Source organism: Vanellus vanellus (genome assembly GCF_965231255.1).
Source record: "Vanellus vanellus genome assembly, chromosome: 1".
NCBI lineage: Eukaryota > Metazoa > Chordata > Aves > Charadriiformes > Charadriidae > Vanellus > Vanellus vanellus.
Genome location: NC_138905.1, coordinates 99,216,975 through 99,235,431, shown reverse-complemented (window position 1 = coordinate 99,235,431; position 18,457 = coordinate 99,216,975). Strand labels below are relative to the sequence as shown.

The 18,457-nt window shown below is 39.2% G+C and overlaps 1 protein-coding gene across 1 annotated transcript in view; it reads left to right on the top strand.

Moving 5' to 3' along the window:
• Positions 1 to 17,012, top strand: part of GUCA1C (guanylate cyclase activator 1C) — a gene marked incomplete at both ends in the record, with an annotated part of 35,779 nt that extends 18,767 nt beyond the window's left edge. Inside the window, 3 exons of the mRNA XM_082498441.1 lie at positions 10,861 to 11,010; positions 13,752 to 13,839; positions 16,882 to 17,012. Of these exons, the coding sequence (XP_082354567.1) occupies positions 10,861 to 11,010; positions 13,752 to 13,839; positions 16,882 to 17,012 (369 nt within the window). The remainder of the gene's footprint in view (positions 1 to 10,860; positions 11,011 to 13,751; positions 13,840 to 16,881) is intronic.
• Between the last annotated feature and the right edge of the window lie 1,445 nt (positions 17,013 to 18,457).

Genomic DNA, 18,457 nt, shown 5'->3' with positions numbered 1-18,457 from the left:
GGATAAAATTTGCATAGCCATTTTACATGCGAAGCACTGTACTGAAAATGGGATGCTGCAATTGTAGTTCTCTCATTGCTTATTTTGGCATTAACTGAAACTAGCTACAGGAACAAGCGTCTGTCGCTTTGTAAGAAAATCAGATTTTAAAAGGTAGGACATACCGTGAAGAGTAAAAAAGATTAATAGGTATGTGGCAGCAAAGGACAATTATGCAAATTCAGGGATCTTCTGTTAACATTTTATAAAGTCCTCAACAGGGAACAGTATTTTCTGTTACGCTTCTTATTCAGAGATAAAGTTGGTAGGTGCCAAAAAATGGACACTCCACAGCAAAGAGTTTAAGAAATCTTTAGATAAGGAGACACCAACTGATGTCAGTCTTTACTCATCTTCCTAGTTTGTGCTTTTTCATTTAAAATTTAAAGTAGCTCTGTGATAAACTAGAGTTCATCTGACATCATTATGCAGATTAGAACTATAAAAAAGATTTTAAAAGGAATCCATTTTAAAATCTAAAGAAGAAAGTTAAAACAGGCTGTTTGATGTAGAACAGATAAGAAATGCAAAAATATGTTACTTCAATAGAACTTTGTTGTGTGTCAAAATGACTACCTAGCAATGTAAACTAAATCTCAAGTCACATCTATTTTTCTTTTCCTGAAGAATAAGAGTTTCCCTTCACTCCCCGTACTTTGCACAATGCTGACAAGTGTCGGGAGACAGACCACCATTCCTTTTATCCTCATACCAGCTCCTTCCGCACTGTCCTGCCGTGCCTTTATAGTTCTGATTTTCAGGCAGGCTTTTCATCGTCTGATGCTGTGTTCTGGCTAGAAATAGATAAATAAATAACCTCTCTGGTTATAGGGACACGAATAGGATTAGCCAAGTATATCTTCTCAGGTATTGTAGCAGAAGGAAATGCAAATCATTTGGCCATGGAATTCTCTATGAAAGCAGTGGTTGCACCTCATATTCCAAGAAAAGCATGCCAATATTCACAGATGTAATATTTTTCAGAGATGTTTTGATGATTAATGCAACTCATTCTTCATTTGACTTTCAGTTGTTTTCTCCCTCCACTTTTTCCCCCTTCTTAAGAATTGTGAGAGGCTGAGGAATATTATTTTCATCAATATGAGGCAATTAGTTGCTAGAGATTCTACTAAAGAAGTTATTTTGTTAAAGATTGGCATGTCCCAACTATGCAACGGTTACCTGGCACCACGTGATAGCTGCCTTCCACATTCTTATTGAAGGCACGAAGAGCTCTTAAAAGACAAAGTAAAATGACTGCTAGTGAGTAATACTTCAAACGCTACCTGGAACCTAAACATTAAGTGTTTCCACCTCTTGTGGGATTAATTATAATGGCTCAGGGCTCAGGGCATCTTTGCTGACTGTCCTTTGCTAGAAAATTTGATCTTCAGTAGGCTTCCTTTATCAGATTGTCTTGCTCTGATGCATCCTCAGGGCCAGGAATAGCTGCTGTGATTTGAATTGTCAGGCTGCCTAAGGAACTGCCTAGACTATTTTTGCTGCATCCTTACACAGTTGCAGGCATTACCAAAGTTGACGTAATAGAATTGGGTGCAATAGTTAATACTTCTCCAAAGCAGGGTGAGATGGGATGATAATTATAGGAATATTTTCCCAAACTTTCATGAACAACTTTCCTCTTTTGTATCCTAAGTCTTCAAATAGTTGTGCAAGCATACAGTCAGCTGCACACAAAATTTCAGGGATGTCTTCAGGCTGAAATGACTTTGTGGACGAGTACGCTTTTCTTAGCTTACTCTACCCAGCCAGCTTAACCAAGGCAGTAAGGTTGCAGCAGCAACATCTGCATTACACACCCCACTATGGGGCCAAGAGCCATGTAAGCTGGTATTGTAGATGGCAAGACATGCTACGCTTCATGATATTCCTTTTTTGTTGTTCTTGTGTTGGCCCAGCGCTTGTGGATAGCACTACCACTTTGCCCAATGAAGTCTAACTCTTGCTTTTCCTGGTTTTGAACCCTTTTTCACTCTCACAGTCACCTAATTAGTCTCCACAACAAGAAATACTTAGAAAACACTTTCTTTTCACGACAGTCGTAGCTATCGCATTGTAGAGTCAGCAATAAAAGCCTCTGTGTCAAAAAATTAATCAGCTTCTAAACCAAGGGCTAGAAGAAAATGAGAATCAAGAATCTACAGCTCTTGCTTCCTGAAATATTCAGGCTTTTTGGAGTTGACAGATACAGGTACAAATCCTTTTCCCATTAGTTTCAGACACAATCCAACAAAAACAAGAAAGCCAACCCATTTGCTTCTCCTTAATCTGGAGTAATCTTGCATAAAATTCTCCCAAATGTAAAGTAACTAGCCTTATTACTGTAAATAAGGAGGAGGTTAAATTATGCTTTGCTGTTTTCAAGGCAGTGTAGTTACATTATTTTTCTCAGCATACTTAAGTGCTTAAAGGTACTGTACCCTTATAAGAAGTTTCATGGAACAGAAACTATGTTCTATGAATACTTCACCTGGTTCCATGAAACACTATTTATTTATAGATTGTCTTAAAGAATGTCTTTGTTCTTCTTGACTACCTCCAGATTTTTTTTACATCCAATTTTATATATTGATTCCAAAAAGGAACCTATTACTTTGTAAGGACTTCCCTCAATTGTTGGTGCAATTTCACAATCTTAATTTTGTTTTCTAGTGGTTTGGCACAGGACTTGCTGCTGTGATAGTACTAACTTATGCTATAATAATGTGTCATTATCAGCTAAAAGCCTACGTTAACATTATCATTAAAATCATCACTTGCTTAATGTCAGTACAGTTGAATTCTTGACTATAGGATTTGATGGTATGACTTATGATCTAGAAGTTTTAGACCGGAGGTAATTCCCCAGTAGTAGCACAGTACCATCAAGTGTGGAAGGCTGATTCTTTATATGGGACATTAAAGTGAGATCTGTCTCAGATTTTTGTTAGAGCATTGCAAAATTCAGTGGCTTTTTTTTTCTTCCCCATTTCAAAAAGGGTAACCTGAATGTCCAAGAAATTTTCTCTTTAAAAACAAAATTTCAAAATATTCATGTAGGCAAGTGCTATTAAGTAATATTCCACTCGAATTTGCCTTGCGTAGCAGTCTTGATGCTTAGCTGAATTGGATTAAACTATGCGATGGGGCATCGGTACTCACAGTGCACACCACAAAGTGTCCCCACCACACTACATAGCCCCTTCCTCGCCATCTGTGCACAGCGTGTCCAGGCTCACTGCGTTTGCAAGAGAGATTTGCTGCCCTTGGGGGACAGTAGGTCCATCACACTGTTACGCGTGCCCAGATCAAAGACGTGGTTTGCGGCGGTGCACGGCCAGATGTACTACAACCACCAAGGCCCTGGCAGCTGGCTGTCCGGGGTCCCATTTCACACTAGAACCCAGCACCTGAGATCCACAGGTTAAGACAGAGCATCCTGCAGGTCCTGTATGAAGCTGTAATGCCAACTATGTTGCACAGGAGACCTAGAGAAAATTAATCACTGCATTGGATACAGAGAACTCAGTAGCAAAAAGTACTGACGATAAAAGTTAAGCACTTAGGGGTTTGGTCAAGGGATTCTTTGAATTAACATTTTTTCCGGTTTTTTGTTGTTGTTGTTGTTGTTAACATGGATTAAATTTGTATTGCATACATTTTTACTGAATGTCCTGCAGAAACAAATGTAGCAAAATTCAATGTGAGTCAGTATAGAAAGGGAGGAATGTGAAAGAATAATGAAGTTCAATTTTATCTAAAAATAAATCTTCATTGTCTACGCAGTCTCCCACCGAGTTGTGCTACCTGAGTTGCTACACTTCCTGACTGCTTTTAAAACAAAAGAAAGGGTTTAGAGTTGTTTCCTCTGCAGTTACTCAGTGACCAATATTACACATCAAACTGAAGCAATTACACTTTTCTAACATGTTTTTGTGGTTTAACCCCAGCCGGCAACTAAGCACCACGCAGCCACTTACTACCTTCCCCACGGCGAGATGGGGGAGAGAATCAGAAGAGTAAAAGTGAGAAAACTCGTGGGTTGAGATAAAGGCAGTTTAATAAGTAAAGAAAAAGCCACGCACACAAACAAAGCAAAACAAGGAATTCATTCACTGCTTCCTATGGGCAGGCAGGTGTTCGGTCATCTCCAGGAAAGCAGGGCTCCATCATGCGTAATGGTCACTTGGGAAAACAAAATGCCATAACTTCAAACTTCCCCCCCTTCCTTCTTCTTCCCCACAGTTTTACATGCTAGGCATGACGTCACATGGCATGGAATATCCCTTTGGCCAGTTGGGGTCAGCTGTCCCAGCTGTGTCTCCTCCCAACTCCTTGTGCACCCCCAGCCTGCTCGCTGGCGGGGTGGTACAAGGACCAGGAAAGGCCTTGACTCTGTGTAAGCACTGCTCAGCAATAACTAAAACATCCCTGTTTTATCAACACTGTTTCCAGCACAAATCCAAAACATAGCCCCCTACTAGCTACTATGAAGAAAATTAACTCTACCCCAGCCAAAATGAGCACACAACTGTAGGTTTTCTTTGAAAATTTCATTTAAGTGTAAACAAATTAGCACATATTCTGCAGCTTTCACTGAGTTTAAAAAGCGCTCGGAGCATGTTACTACCATTATCAGCTAACACTGTAAATTTTGTCATATTATATGAATAGGCAATGAAGATTAACTTTGTACCGTTAATCATAATTACTTTTAAATACTACTTGTTAAGTTATGATGTAGATAACGGGGAAAGTAATTTTAATGAGAAATAGTTCAGGAATATGCTTATTTTTTTAAAGAAACTAAGTAAAAGTTCAACTGTCTTTTTTTTTCTATTTATTTCCTTATTAATTATGAATAGAACAGTTAGAGGCTACTCTAGGTTTACATTTTCTTCTTTTTCCCCTTTATCACTTTAGTGTTGCTTTGAAACGTCTGAAACTACGCAGTCATGATTCGCACATTTGTAGGTGACAATGAGGTTGGTGAACCATGCTTTGGAAATAATAATTGCATAAAAATTGCAGCAGAAATTGGATGTTCTGTTTTAAGTAACTTGGCCACAAACTCATTTAATCACAGCAAATTGGTAACTGCTTTCTTGTGACAAAACACAATCTATAATTTCCCATTTTTTACAGAAATAAAAAACACCTACTAGGTAAAGAAGGTAGGGAGTACTAACTTTTTCCTTCCCTGAGGTCCTCTATCTGATAATACTGAGTAGTTTAGGCAATAGCAGTATATTTGTTTAACTTTTGGGAGCCTTCTTGCGTACGTCCCTTGAGACATCAATTCCTAAAACCATTATTTTGGAGCACCTGAGATAATCTGCCAAATAGAGCATCTTTGCCACTAGAAGACATGTATATCTTCAAAGTGCTTTTCCCGGAGGTTTGTTCTGCTACATTCTTGGGTTTGTCAAACAAGAAAAATTTGCTCCAATTTTCAGCAAGAAATTTGCTGCAAAATGTATTATGTGGTCATGGCTGTGTTTTTTAGTTTTCTCTCTCTTGCCTACTGCTTTGTTTTATGTTGGGAAAGATGCTCCTCAAAGCACAGGCAGAGACTTAAAATTAGGGGTGCAGAAAGATGAACCCCACCATCCAGGAGATGATGGCAGAGGGCTAGGTCCTTGAGCACATGCTTTCCCTCAGTACAGCCCTCCTGGGCACTGCTGTGACATGCTGCAGGCTGAGCACAGGACCCAGCCCGATGCCTTGGTGACTTCCCCGTCTCCTCGCTTCTCCAGTAATCTTGAAAGAAAATCATGAGTGTTGGCAGGGAGTTGGGGGGTAGTTGTTAATTTTAAAGAAATAAAATTGTTTGTCATCTTAACATTTTGGATTTCACCAGGTTTTACCAGGGCAGCCTACAAGCCTGAGAGCCATGACACATATCTGGCTCTGCATTTCCAACTCCTCTAACGTAAAGGTCCTGGTATTTTCTAAGTCACCAAATCTCACAGGTCCTCTTCATCTGGGCAAAGCAGAACATTTTGTAACAGTCTGGTGAATGCAGCCTTGTCTCTATATAACAGTGGGCATACAACTATCACAAAACCACTTAACAATCTGCAGCTCCTAATTCCCTGCTTCGTTCTTCATCCTTATCTAATAGCCTTTGCTTGCTGAGATTCTCCCCCTATCCCATGACAAAGGCCAGCTTTGTTTGCTTAGGAAACTGGTGATTCTGGCCACAGCTTGCAGGGAATCTGGAGCTCTCTCCAAGCCCCAAACTCCAATATCAGACCTTAGGGACGTGTCAAAGCAATAGAGTCACATGCAGCTCTATATTTCTTCAATAGTGCGCGTGCAATCTCTGAGGAACAGCTGAAAGTCTTTAGAAGTAAAAAGAAAGCAAGGAAATGGTGGAAGATGAAATGGATTGCAATTCTCCTTTAGGTTTCTGAGGGCGGAGAAAGCAGCACTATATTTGAAATGGGGTCTATAGAGAAAGAGAGAAGCACATAGGATTAGCTATAAATTTCACAGTTATTCTGAGCTGTTGTAATCTGCTGTTTGACCTGCGCCTCCTCCCTCTGCCTTATGAGGTTTAAGTAGTATTCTGAAAGACAGGGGGTGGGGCGGGAAGGTGGCTTAATGTCCTAAAGCCCTAGGTTTGAAATACCTAGATCGTCTATATTTGCACACTTGTTAATCCTGTTAAAGCCTGTTGAGCTAGTCTCCTGGTGTCAGGTTGAGTTTAGAGATTTTTCAGGAGCAAATCTGAAAGAAAGACACTGCTTATTGTGTATCAACTCTTAGTAGAGTCCTCAGTAAGTTAAGAACGCCGCAAGTTAAGACGATGCGTTCACTCATCGTAGAGTTTTCTCTGCCCTTTCCACAGGCACAGCCGCAGTGTGCTGTGGCAGATGGCTGGCTCACTGTCCCGGTGGCACTGCATCCACAGGGGTAGAAAATTGCCATCACGTAAGAGCCAGACAGCCAAAACGCCAAGTTCAGATCGCTCTGGCCGAACCTTGAGTTACCGTGCCATTTGAGATCAGCTGTGTACTCGCAGCTGACAAGTCAATTATTTTTTAATCCATATCCAAATAGTTTGAAGCTGTAAGAGTTTTTTTAAGAAGCTGTGAAGATTAGCAACGCTGTTCTGGGAACCGACAGGTAATACCCTCCTACGGCTCCGGGGCTGGGGTATTAATGGGCGTTGCGTAATGCTGCAGTCCCTCCTGGCCCGACTTTGCCCTCGCAGGACACGCATCCCCCTCCTCACTGAACAAAAGTGAGCAGCCACCAGCAACCACACGCAGGTTGACATTCTGAAGCCAAAACACCTCATGAGAAAGATAAGATTAAGTTGCTTTCTCCTCAGGAGATCTAGTAACTAACGAACAACTGAAATAGGGCCTGGGCCCTGAGCAGGGGCAGTCAGGGCTGCTGGTGCCCCTGGGGCCATGAAGATCAGTTTTATATCATCAGCAAATTCTCCTTCCAGTTTCAGAGCCTTCTTTTGTCTTTGTTTTGCGAATCAAACTGTTCCAAGCGGCTTAAAAAAATAAAAATCACTCATCGGTGAATGCAAAGCAAGTTACAAAAACATGCACAACCATAACGCGTCCTTAAGCTTCTAGTTCATCTGGTCAAGCCATAACAGAGACTAAAAAAAAGTATATATTTTTATTAAGTCTACTATGCTAAGCAGAACATCTGTAAGACTTTCGGGCATGTAAAAGAAGTTTTGAACCCATTTTTTGGGGTGTCTCTCTGACACACTCCTCAGAATTGCATGAGGAGATTTCTGCCCCCCACCCTGTTTTACACCATATCCCTGTGTGCTCACCCCAACTGGATCCGCACACCCTGGCAGGGAACGGAACAAGACTTCACCCCACCTCCAAGCACCCACGGTATCCCAGTGTAATTGCGCTGCAGCCAAGGAAGGCATGGCCAGCACCAGAGACATGGAAAATAAGCCTTCACACACAAGAAATGCATCCGTCACCCAAATCTGTCCTGTACCCTAAGCTGCCAAATAAGCAGGTTTCACTAGCATTAACTCAATTGAATAGAAATAATAGAAATTTGGCCTTTGGAATAACAGAATAAAGCACCAGAAGTAAACTATTTATATCTCCCACCACCAGTATTCATCTCTGCTTATTATGTTGTTGGTTGTTTTGTTTCTTTTTATTTTATTTTATTTTATTTTATTTTATTTTATTTTATTTTATTTTATTTTATTATCATTTATTTTACTATTTTTATGACAGCTCTTTGCTTGTGAATTACTGACTTCCTAATGAGCAAGAGATACTTCACTGTGTGCACCGCACAGAGTGAAGTTTTACAGAGCCCGGAGATATGTAAGGACCTACCTAGATACTTGTATTGTGAATAGTTATAGAGCAGCAGATGGGTAAATCAGCACAGCAGTATTCTTTTAATAACATCGTAACACATTTATTGTATTATTTGTTGTACTCACAGAACCACAGGATGATCTTCATAGGTTACTGTTACGATTTTTTTCATTATTTAATGTCCTATTCTGAGTCTCTTGGATGCTACTGTAAAAAGCGCAGTATTTCTCTTTATCTGAGAAAGCTCTGTATATGTGTAACAACATCACCATAGCCTTCTGCATCACATAAACGTGTTGGTTTTTTTCTACCTACAATATATGTCTTTTGATGTAGAAAGGAAAAACCATACATTTCTCATCAATGCTTTTGTGCAATGCTTCTGCTTCCACATCATGCAGATAAACATGTCTGCCTTCTCAGTATTTCTGTTCCTGGTGCACTGGCTGCTGAGGTTAACATCTCACTGGTGGTCTTTGCATGTCTACAGAATGTATCTGCGGCTTTCCTGGCAACTACAATTTCCCTTAGGTGTTTTTCAGAGGTGGGAGTTTCTTGACCTTGGTCTTCACTCCCGTCCCGCTCAGGGCAGGCCAAATGATGCACGAGATCAGAATTACATGCCTGAACACGTTAAGTTGATTATTACATTTTCCAAACTTCTGATATTTTGTCAGAGCAACAACAGTGATACCAAAACATAGGATGAAAAAAAAACAACTATTTTCCAAAATCCCCAAGTGAAATGTGAGGGCAAAAGAAGAAAACTAATCTCATCATGGACATCCAGCAATCCTAAAATTAATCTGTAGTTTCAACAAGTAGTATGAAATGCAATAAAAAAGCAGCAATGTGAAATGCATCTAACCACATTCTTAATAGATCTATCAAATCAGATGATGGAAATGTAATCAGTAAAATAAATGCTGGCCTCCAGTAAAATACTTGATGAGATGCTTCTTGAAATAATACTGGCAAAAATTGAAATTCAAGCTGGTGTGCCAAAAAGAAGCACAAAGTTTGTGGTACATGATGTGTCATTTTTTGGTAAAGCATCTGTTTTTAATACTGGGACTAATCTTGTTTGAAAACTACATGCAGTTACTGCCAAATTTCATTTAATCCCGAACAGTGGTTGAACTGTCTTTGCCTTTGCTGAGTTTGCTGTGATTGCAGTCGCAGAAAATCCAGCAGCCACAGCAGAACCTGCACAAAGAGTCTGTGAAGCAATGGTCAGTCTGCACAAGTTATGCACACACCATTTCGGCATGTACATCGAACCAAGTGTGTTTGAAACGTCGGATTTACCTCTTAGGTGCCACTCTGCCAAACAGCCTTGCACAGAAGTCAAAACAAGCGCTAGAAGTATGGCAATGAGTCGCACCGCACCTTTACAGGACTCCTTTTCCTTCAGTCTAGTAGAGTCTTGAGGGCAAATTAATGCCTGCTGGTTGCAAAACCTCAACTGGCAAGACTTCTGTTGCTGTATGACAATAAGTAGCGTGCTAAACCTACTAGATACTCATTCAACCTTCTCTTCTCAGTCACAGGCCATCTGAAACTGATAAGAGTATTTCCAAGGTTTTCCAAGCAATTGGATTCTGACCAACGTAAAGATCACAAGATTAAATTTAACAGCTGTTAATTCTTTTTATATGCACACGAGAAACAGTTGGAGCAAGTACTCTCCAAATTCAGAAACTGTTTTTTCTCTCCCCGCCATATTTTTACAGAAACAGAGGAACCCTCACAGTGGCTTAGACCACCTGACCATGGAGGCCTATCCTTGACAGGTTTCCATCACTAGCTTCTAGAAAGCAGAAAATATGGAATTAAATAGATCTGAAATGCTCTTTCCCTATGAATATCCCCCAATCCTCACTATTTAGAAACTAGTTTACAACTTGAAGGCTTTATGTCCTGTGCAAAATGTATTAGTCGGAGACCTGATGTTTATATGGAAAAAATACAGTATCTGGAGTTCGTGCCAGGTTATTGGTTACCATGTACAACACTTACTACATCATCTCTCAGATGAATAACACCTGGAGCAGCTCTGTTGTACTGCGAATCATCCGTAGTTGTGCAGTACCCATATGAATATAAGCAACTCCGCTGTAGACATCTTGTTAGTACCAAACCAGATATCCCAGACTCCTCTTTCTCACATGTGGAAGCCTGCCACAAAACTGTTTCTTTTCTCCTCAAAAAATGTCAATAACGATTGCTTAGGACAGATATGCCCCCCACCCCTACTGCTCCTAGCTTTCAGGGGAGAACAAAACCGTCTGTGCTAACGCCCCTTCCTATAGTGCTTCCAGTTGAGTGCATCCTTTTTACACACCACAGGAGATTTCTATGTTAAGGTGCTTTATAAATCAGTGCGCATTACAGCAAATTCGATGACCTGTTTCTGTGAAATTGCCAGAATGAACAGAAAACCAATGTTGTTAAATAGGGTTGTTTCCTCTCTCTCTCTTTCTCTCTCTTTTAGGATGGATTTATAGACTTCTTGGAGTTCATAGCTGCAATAAATTTGGTTATACGAGGAAAAATTGACCAAAAATTGAAATGGTATTTTAAGCTATACGATGCTGATGGAAACGGATGTATTGACAAAAAAGAACTATTAAGCATATTCACGGTAAGAAAGTTATGACCAATAGCAAGAGCATTTGACATAGTGCATTGCTCCTGAAACAGTGGCTTCATCATGTGTTGTAAATGAATTGTCTGTACTTTACCTAACGATTTACAGTTGTAAAACTAGAATTGTTCCAGCCAGCGACACTCCTGCCATTAGTTTCTTGCTTATTGAGGTAGACATATCTAAGTAGTATTTTACTTTAAATCATAGTTCTACAGATATAATGCTTTACTGAAAGTGAAAAAGTATAGAAACAGTAGAGACATTATTGTGATAAACTATACTATAAGGCAGGGAAGAACTGAAGCAGCATAAAGAATAGAACAGCTGGTTACAAGTGTTTGTGCCAGTCTATTGCAGAACACTGGCTTCCCAAACTGAACTTGCTGCAGGAAACAATATATATTTCACCAAAATATTCCAATACTTCAATTTTTTGAAAGGCTTTTAGATTTGTTTACTCTAAATGCCATTACCCCTATTTTAAAATTACATTGGGGAAAATTAATTTTATCATTAAATCATGCAGTGACATTTGGATACAAATATTGTAAAAATTTTGCAGAAAATGGGTCCCTTTCAAACCTAGCAGTATAATTCTTTCTTTAAAATTATTTCTGTGTTTTTCAACTTGCTCTAGTGAAATAATATTTTACACTTCAGTAGCTGCTTTCATCCAAAAGATATTATAGGGTTCCTTGAAGATACAAATGACTTAATGCTGCTCCCTAAATGTACAGGACTCATTACAGGTCAAGGTTTTGCTGCAGGGAGCATAAAATCTAAATAGGGATTTAATGTCATAATAAACAAGGAACGTACTTTGCCTGGATTCTGTGTTACTGCTGGTGCCTGACTAGTCGCTGTTAGAGACCTGCTGCCCAAATTAAAAGGAACTGGAGCCAGATGGAGCCATGAGGTCAAACAAATAAAGCTGATGCATCACCGTCTAAAAAGCAGCTTTCTAAAGGCAGAAGGAGAGGCTGCATCTCCCAGATTTCTCCTCGTTTAAGACTAATGATGCCTTTCTTTTGCAGATATTCTCCATCATTTTTCACACAGAGGCAATGAGGCAACTGTGTTTTGTCTTGGGCTTTATCCCAAAAGAGAATTAAAATCTTTTTAATGTAAAGGAGATTTCTTTTTTAACTTACCTGGTTTTAAAACCAGTTTAAACCTTTGTGTATTTTCTTCTCTTTTACAATATGAGAACTTTAACTTAAAACTGCCCAAGTCATTTGACCTAGGCTAGGTTAAAATCAGTGGGCTCTAAATAAAATTCAAAATACAGGCTCACAGCCATTAAAGGCCCTGCTTATACTAAGCATCAGTAAACAAGGACTTGTCCAAAAAGATATGTCATATCTGAGACATTCATTTAAATCACAGAAGTCCTGTTAAAACTTCATATGACCCTACAGCTGTGCAGACTTTGGACCAGCAGATCATTACCAACCATCAAAATTCCTTCCAGACAACCATGCGCCCTCTCAGTGCCTTGTAACAGCCCAGTTATTTTATTTTATTACGTAGGGTGATTCTGCGGTTCTCAGTGATTTAAGTACTTAATGAACCACTGCTTTACTCTTAGCACTACAACAAATTTAACTGTGGCAGAGGTACAACCTTCTTCTGAAGACCACATCAGGATCAGACATACAAAACACCAGAAGTATCTGAAGTATGAATTAGTAATACAAATGAGTTTATGTATGTATTTTTGTAAAATTCTTGCTGCCTTTTTGAACTTGTTTGTGTGAAGTAAGATAACGACAGTGAAGGTCAAGAATTCCACATCAGTGCTGAATAGGTTTAATTTACGTTTTATTTAAATACAATGAATTCTAAAATAATATCAGGAATACTGAAGGAAACAAGTAGCACACACAGTGAACTATCTTACACAGCACAGTTCATCTCAAGATAATTCAGGTGTAGAAAAACAAATCTTATAGTATACCCATTATAGAGCATATATGTATGTCTGTTTATATATATATATATGTATGTCTTTTCCCAGTCACTTACTAATTGTGATATCAGTTTGAGTCCAACTCTGTAAACGTATGCTTGTTGCTTCTGGACCACTGGCTATTAACATATAGGCTCCTATTTTATTAACCCGAATGATCACCAAAATGCAAAAACTACTGTCTCAGTGAATAGGATACAATTTTGCAAAAATGTTCATGTATATTTTTACTCCAAATACTGGGTCCCTTTTCCACAGAAAAAGTAGAGGGGAGACTTCTGGTTTTCTTAATTTCTTTGGAGAACAAGTAAATTCTGCCAACTTCCAGGACTGCTGGTCTGACTTTATATGTGTTTCGTAAGTTAAACATGTCTTAATAGAAAAATGACTTAGGCTTTCTGCTCATGTGCTTTCAGCTGTGAAAAATAATACTATATTTAAATCACACAGACCACAGGACACTCTCCAAAGACACAGGACTCTCTGTGTGTGGAATCTAAAGTGTATTGCAGAGCAGAGGTGCCACATGGTTTCAGAAGACCTTCAGAGATATGCGAATTAGTCTGTAATCTTCAGGCTGTGTGATGTTAATTAAATTTCCAATCCTCATTACTGAAGATTTACTTGAAATAGCTATTTATTTAGCAATTTTTGGAAGGGTTGGTGAATTAAAGAGCTGCATCGCAATTACTGCGGTTGCCAGTGTATTGTTTTTACAACTTGATGGAACAAAGTCTTAAAGAACTTTCTTCATTTCTTCCTTCAGGCTATCCAGGCTATTAATGGCCACACCAACATGTCTGCTGAAGAGTTCACAGACATGATATTTCAGAAGATAGATGTGAACAATGATGGTAAGAATCTAAGTTTTCTTGGCATCGGCAGGGATTGTCCCCCATAAGGAAATATGGGATCAAGAGGGGAGTTGAACACACTACTGAAGAACTGACTTTTAGATGAACTGAAAGCCTGAATTTGTTCTTCTTTACCCATATTACTTCAGCTGTACAGTGAAGTGTAAATCAACTGACTCCATTAAGCTGACACAGGAATTCCATGCAGTAGGGGCTAAAACGTGGAGGTCTTGCACTGTTCATCCAAAATGCCAGTGCTCTGGTTGCACAGCAAAATGAAAGTGTGATCCAGGTATTTTTTTAATATATTTGTGTTGGCTTAATCTATCTAAAATGGATAAGAAAACCAATTAAGATGCATGGTTGCACATGCTCTAGCATGTTCTAAAGGTTGGACAGCATATTGGATGTCCCTTGAAGTCTGATTGTTAACACATGCTAAGACACATGCTACTGCTTTTTCTCAAGATCGCTAGATTAAGCCAATTGGATTTGCATTTGGAAACTAAAACTTTAATTCACTGCTTCAGAGTTGTTTCTAATAGAAAACTTGTCACATGTGAATGTCTTCCCTCATATTTCTAATCATGAAGATCCTCCTTCCACTGGCTATTATGTTTCACATCAATTACTGCAATCGTCAACAAATTAGGAATATTAGGAAAGCATTGCAGAGCAAAATCAGATCCTAGCCAGGAAATTTTTTTGTTCTTTTTTTTTTGGTCTTACTTGGTGTATTAAGGTTACTTTTTAAAAAGCTGCTTTTGATATATAATCAAAGTATAAACAGTGATCTTGTGATGTATGGGAATAACTTGTAGAGGATTTTTTCCCCATCTGCTTGGCCTATCTTTTGGGTGAAGACAAATTACCAAAGGACTCCAAATAACATACAGTCATATTCAAGAATCTAACCCAAATTCTATGATTATTCATACTTTGGCCCCTGCTTTGACCATATGTTTACTGCAAGTAATAATTGTATCTGAGCTAGACCATCAGCTGAAAAAATAACTTTCATGTCTTATATTTTAGCAATGAAATGACAGAACATGAATTATTCAGAATTACTTTCCTAATACCCCCATTTCAAATTACTTTCCATATTTAGGTTTGGTTTTTTTAATGGCTGCAAAGCAGCAGGACTAGCTCCACCGGAGGAATGGGACAAGTTTTACCAAGTTTAGATTAAACTATGCTACCTCCTTGTAACTTATTAAAGAAAAGGGCAAATAGACAAATAAGTTGCAATGTCTTTCCTCACAATAAAATACAAGAAATAATCCCATGGTTGTAGGGAACAATTCTTAAAACAACTCTCCTGATGGCTTTGCAATTTATTTTCATTAGCTTATGGAAATCTGAGACCCATCATGGTCACAGTGAGTCTGGGCATGACAGCAGAACCACATCTCACTGGTAACTGCAGTGGGTTTTGTATGCTTGCATGCTGGTTTTGGTACTTTGAAATATATAGCCAAGGCTCAAGAGGAGGGAATTCAAGATCAGTTGACCTGCATAAGCAGAAAAATGATGCAGTGTGTCCATCTGATGAGTCCAGGACTGCCACCCAACCAAAGACCTCAGCCAAAGGCCATACAGAGGGAAGGAGATGGAAAAGGAGTGCCTGGGATAGGAGAAGAGATCAGAGGAAGTGAGCGGATGAGTGGCAAAGCAGGAGGACACAGACAAATGTACAGAGATGGCTTGTTTAGTCTGTTCTCCCAGGATGGCTATACAAGGGCATTGGAGTTGAAAGAGGAGGTGCGAACATCCTCAGGGCACTGCACGCCAGCCCCTTGAGAGGGTCTCACTCCTCTCACTGAAGCCTAGGACTTTTGTCAAATGTCATCTTTCCAATTTTAATAGTGTCTACCTGAGCCTGCTCATGAGTGCAGTGAGGACCCGTATGACTAAAGAGGAAGCAGCCTTTACTGCCCATGGGTAGAAAGTGGTTTTCACATTTTTCAAATGCTGATCATTTTCCTTTTTCACATCAGATGAAGTTTACAAGGTTGCCAGAAACAAAAAAAAACAAAACATAAAAAAACTCCAGGGAGTACTTAAATCCAAAAATAGCCAAAAGTCATCCAGCTAAGCATTCACCAGAAGTGCATGAGACTTGAATTGTTGCTCCTCTGCACCCCGGGGCTTTATGTCATTCAGCTATCTTCTTCTCTGCCTGGCCCCTTGTCATTTCTTATTTCAGTGAGAAATCACTTGTGATTTTAACAAGAAACTTTAAACCGTTCTCAGAGGAAAGAATCAAGCTCTTCCTATTAAACTAGGCTCTGTTTCCCCTTTCAGAGAAAAAAAAAAAAAACAAAACAGTATCACTGGAATAACTTCTAACTAGGGAATTGTGTACACTCCTGTGTACCATGTGAGCGGCCACATGCCTAGGACTGGCCTTTGCCTTTGCTGACAGGGAAGAGCAGGAAAAGAGGAAGAATGCTCTTCCATAAAACATATTTTATAGCTGTCATGCAACTTCCAAGGTATTACCTGACTTTGACATGAGCCAAAAAAATCATGTGCTAAATGACCATTTCATTTGCTTGGAAGAATTTATCTCATCAAACCACTTAACCATTTTTTTTTTAACTACATCTTATTGTGGCTCTAAATAATCCTAGTAGTCAACACAGGGAGTATCCCTGGTAATCCTCAGCAAATCACACCCTAATCTCTGTTAAAACCAGCTATAAGATAAATTCCAGCTAGCTCAGTAAGAATTGGTCCATGCAGCTAAATTCAGCCTTGATACAGGCTTCATTAGTGCCCTTTTTCACACATTTCTGTCACCACAGATACTAAGCATTTACAGTTGTCTTAGACTTCTGTGAAAGGTGTGTTTGATCTCTTTTAAGAGAAAAAAAGCGAGTTTGATTTCTAGGATCTAATGCAAAGTGGGAAAACAATAGAAAATTAGAGAATGGGGAACCTTCTTGAGGGATTCAATCTGGCATGAATGGCCTTGTGTTGGGCTGAGAGTGACTGCTGGGTTCCTCGGTTCCTAAGGAGTATCTGATTTCCTTTTAGGGGAACTGACTTTAGAAGAATTTATCAATGGTGTGGAAAGCGATGAGGACCTAATGGAATTGATTACGAAAAGTTTTGACCTTTCCAACGTACTCAAAGTCATACAGAGTGGCAGGAGACACAGCATCTGAAGGATCCAGTGACGGACATGGCATCTGTATCATCATTTCAAGGAAGATAATATTTGCTACATTCAGAGAGCTTGATGTTGTCAAAGCCTGCCCAGACAATACAAAGCAGCCTGCTCAAGGAGTAACAATTTTCACTCATGACTCCGTATCTCTCCTTTTATTTATTCTTTCTCTCACTAATGACTGTGGCAGCCACAGAACACAAACCTTTGTTCACATATAATAGAAAACTACTTGATGCAATACAAATAACTTACTTGGTCTCTACAACTGTTCAGAATAATCAATAAAACTGAAAATACTGCAAAATGCAACCTTTCTAGAAGACATGGAATTAACAAATTTCTTCTTTTAAGTACGGGCTCTTTAACCTACTATTTAATGTGTGGACATAAACTTCTAGGTAGGACTGGGTTCTGTCTGGATCAATTAAGAACGAAGCCTGGTTTGCATTAACTTAACATTTACTCTAATCAGTACTCAAAATTGGAGTAAGTTCTCAGGGAAACACCTCAGCTTAATATTCCCAAGATGTGCATTCTCCTTAACAAGCTGTCTACCACTCCTGATTTTATTACATCTGTAAATTAAAATAATGTGGTATTTTGATGGTTTTGGCAGGGTTCAGCTACTGTTCTTTCAAATTAACCTTTTATAGAAGCACCGGAATGAAATTTTGTTATCTTTGTAGAGTAAAATTAGAAGTTCAAAGAATAGCTAAAACCAAATAATTTTGTAAACACTCTGCTTCCCCAGAGATTTGTGTCCTTTGATGTGTATGTCCTCCTTTTCAAAACAATTCATTTTCACTGGGCTCTTTGCCACAGCTGCATGAGACAAAAGGTAAGAGGTATCGTGACTGGTTCCTGCTGATGGGACTGCTGGCTTCTGCCAAACAGACTGTTTAACAGATGAATTCTTCCTGCCTTTGCATGACAGGGAGTACTAATTTAGGTATCTTTGCCCTGCCCAGATACCTGGGCAAAAAGCTTTTAGCAATTTAGTCTCTTTGAGACTTATAGGTTCTTTCAAACTGGGTTGCAATTGTCTCTGAAGGTGGTAGCTGTTAGGAGTGCAGGGAAGGTGTTCACAGATGGCGTGATCACATATGCCTCATTTTCTTAGGAAACTACACTAAAAACCATTCAACCTTACTTTATAAACAACAAGATTAATTCTGTGAGCTGAAACGGAACTGCACAAACTGTCTGCAAAGGGAAAATTACAGTTCTCTCCGGTTCTGTTGGAATTGATTCTCTCTCAAGTCTGCAACAAGTTTTATCAAATTACTACATTATATCATAAGTTCTCCTTGCCTGACAGTGCCCTGCAGGCATCACACCAATGTTAGTTAACATTAGAAGCATCAGCTTTTTGCAAAATAATTTGTGCAAAGATCGGTGCAGGTTGAATGGAACAATTATTAAGGCTTCAATATGAAAATG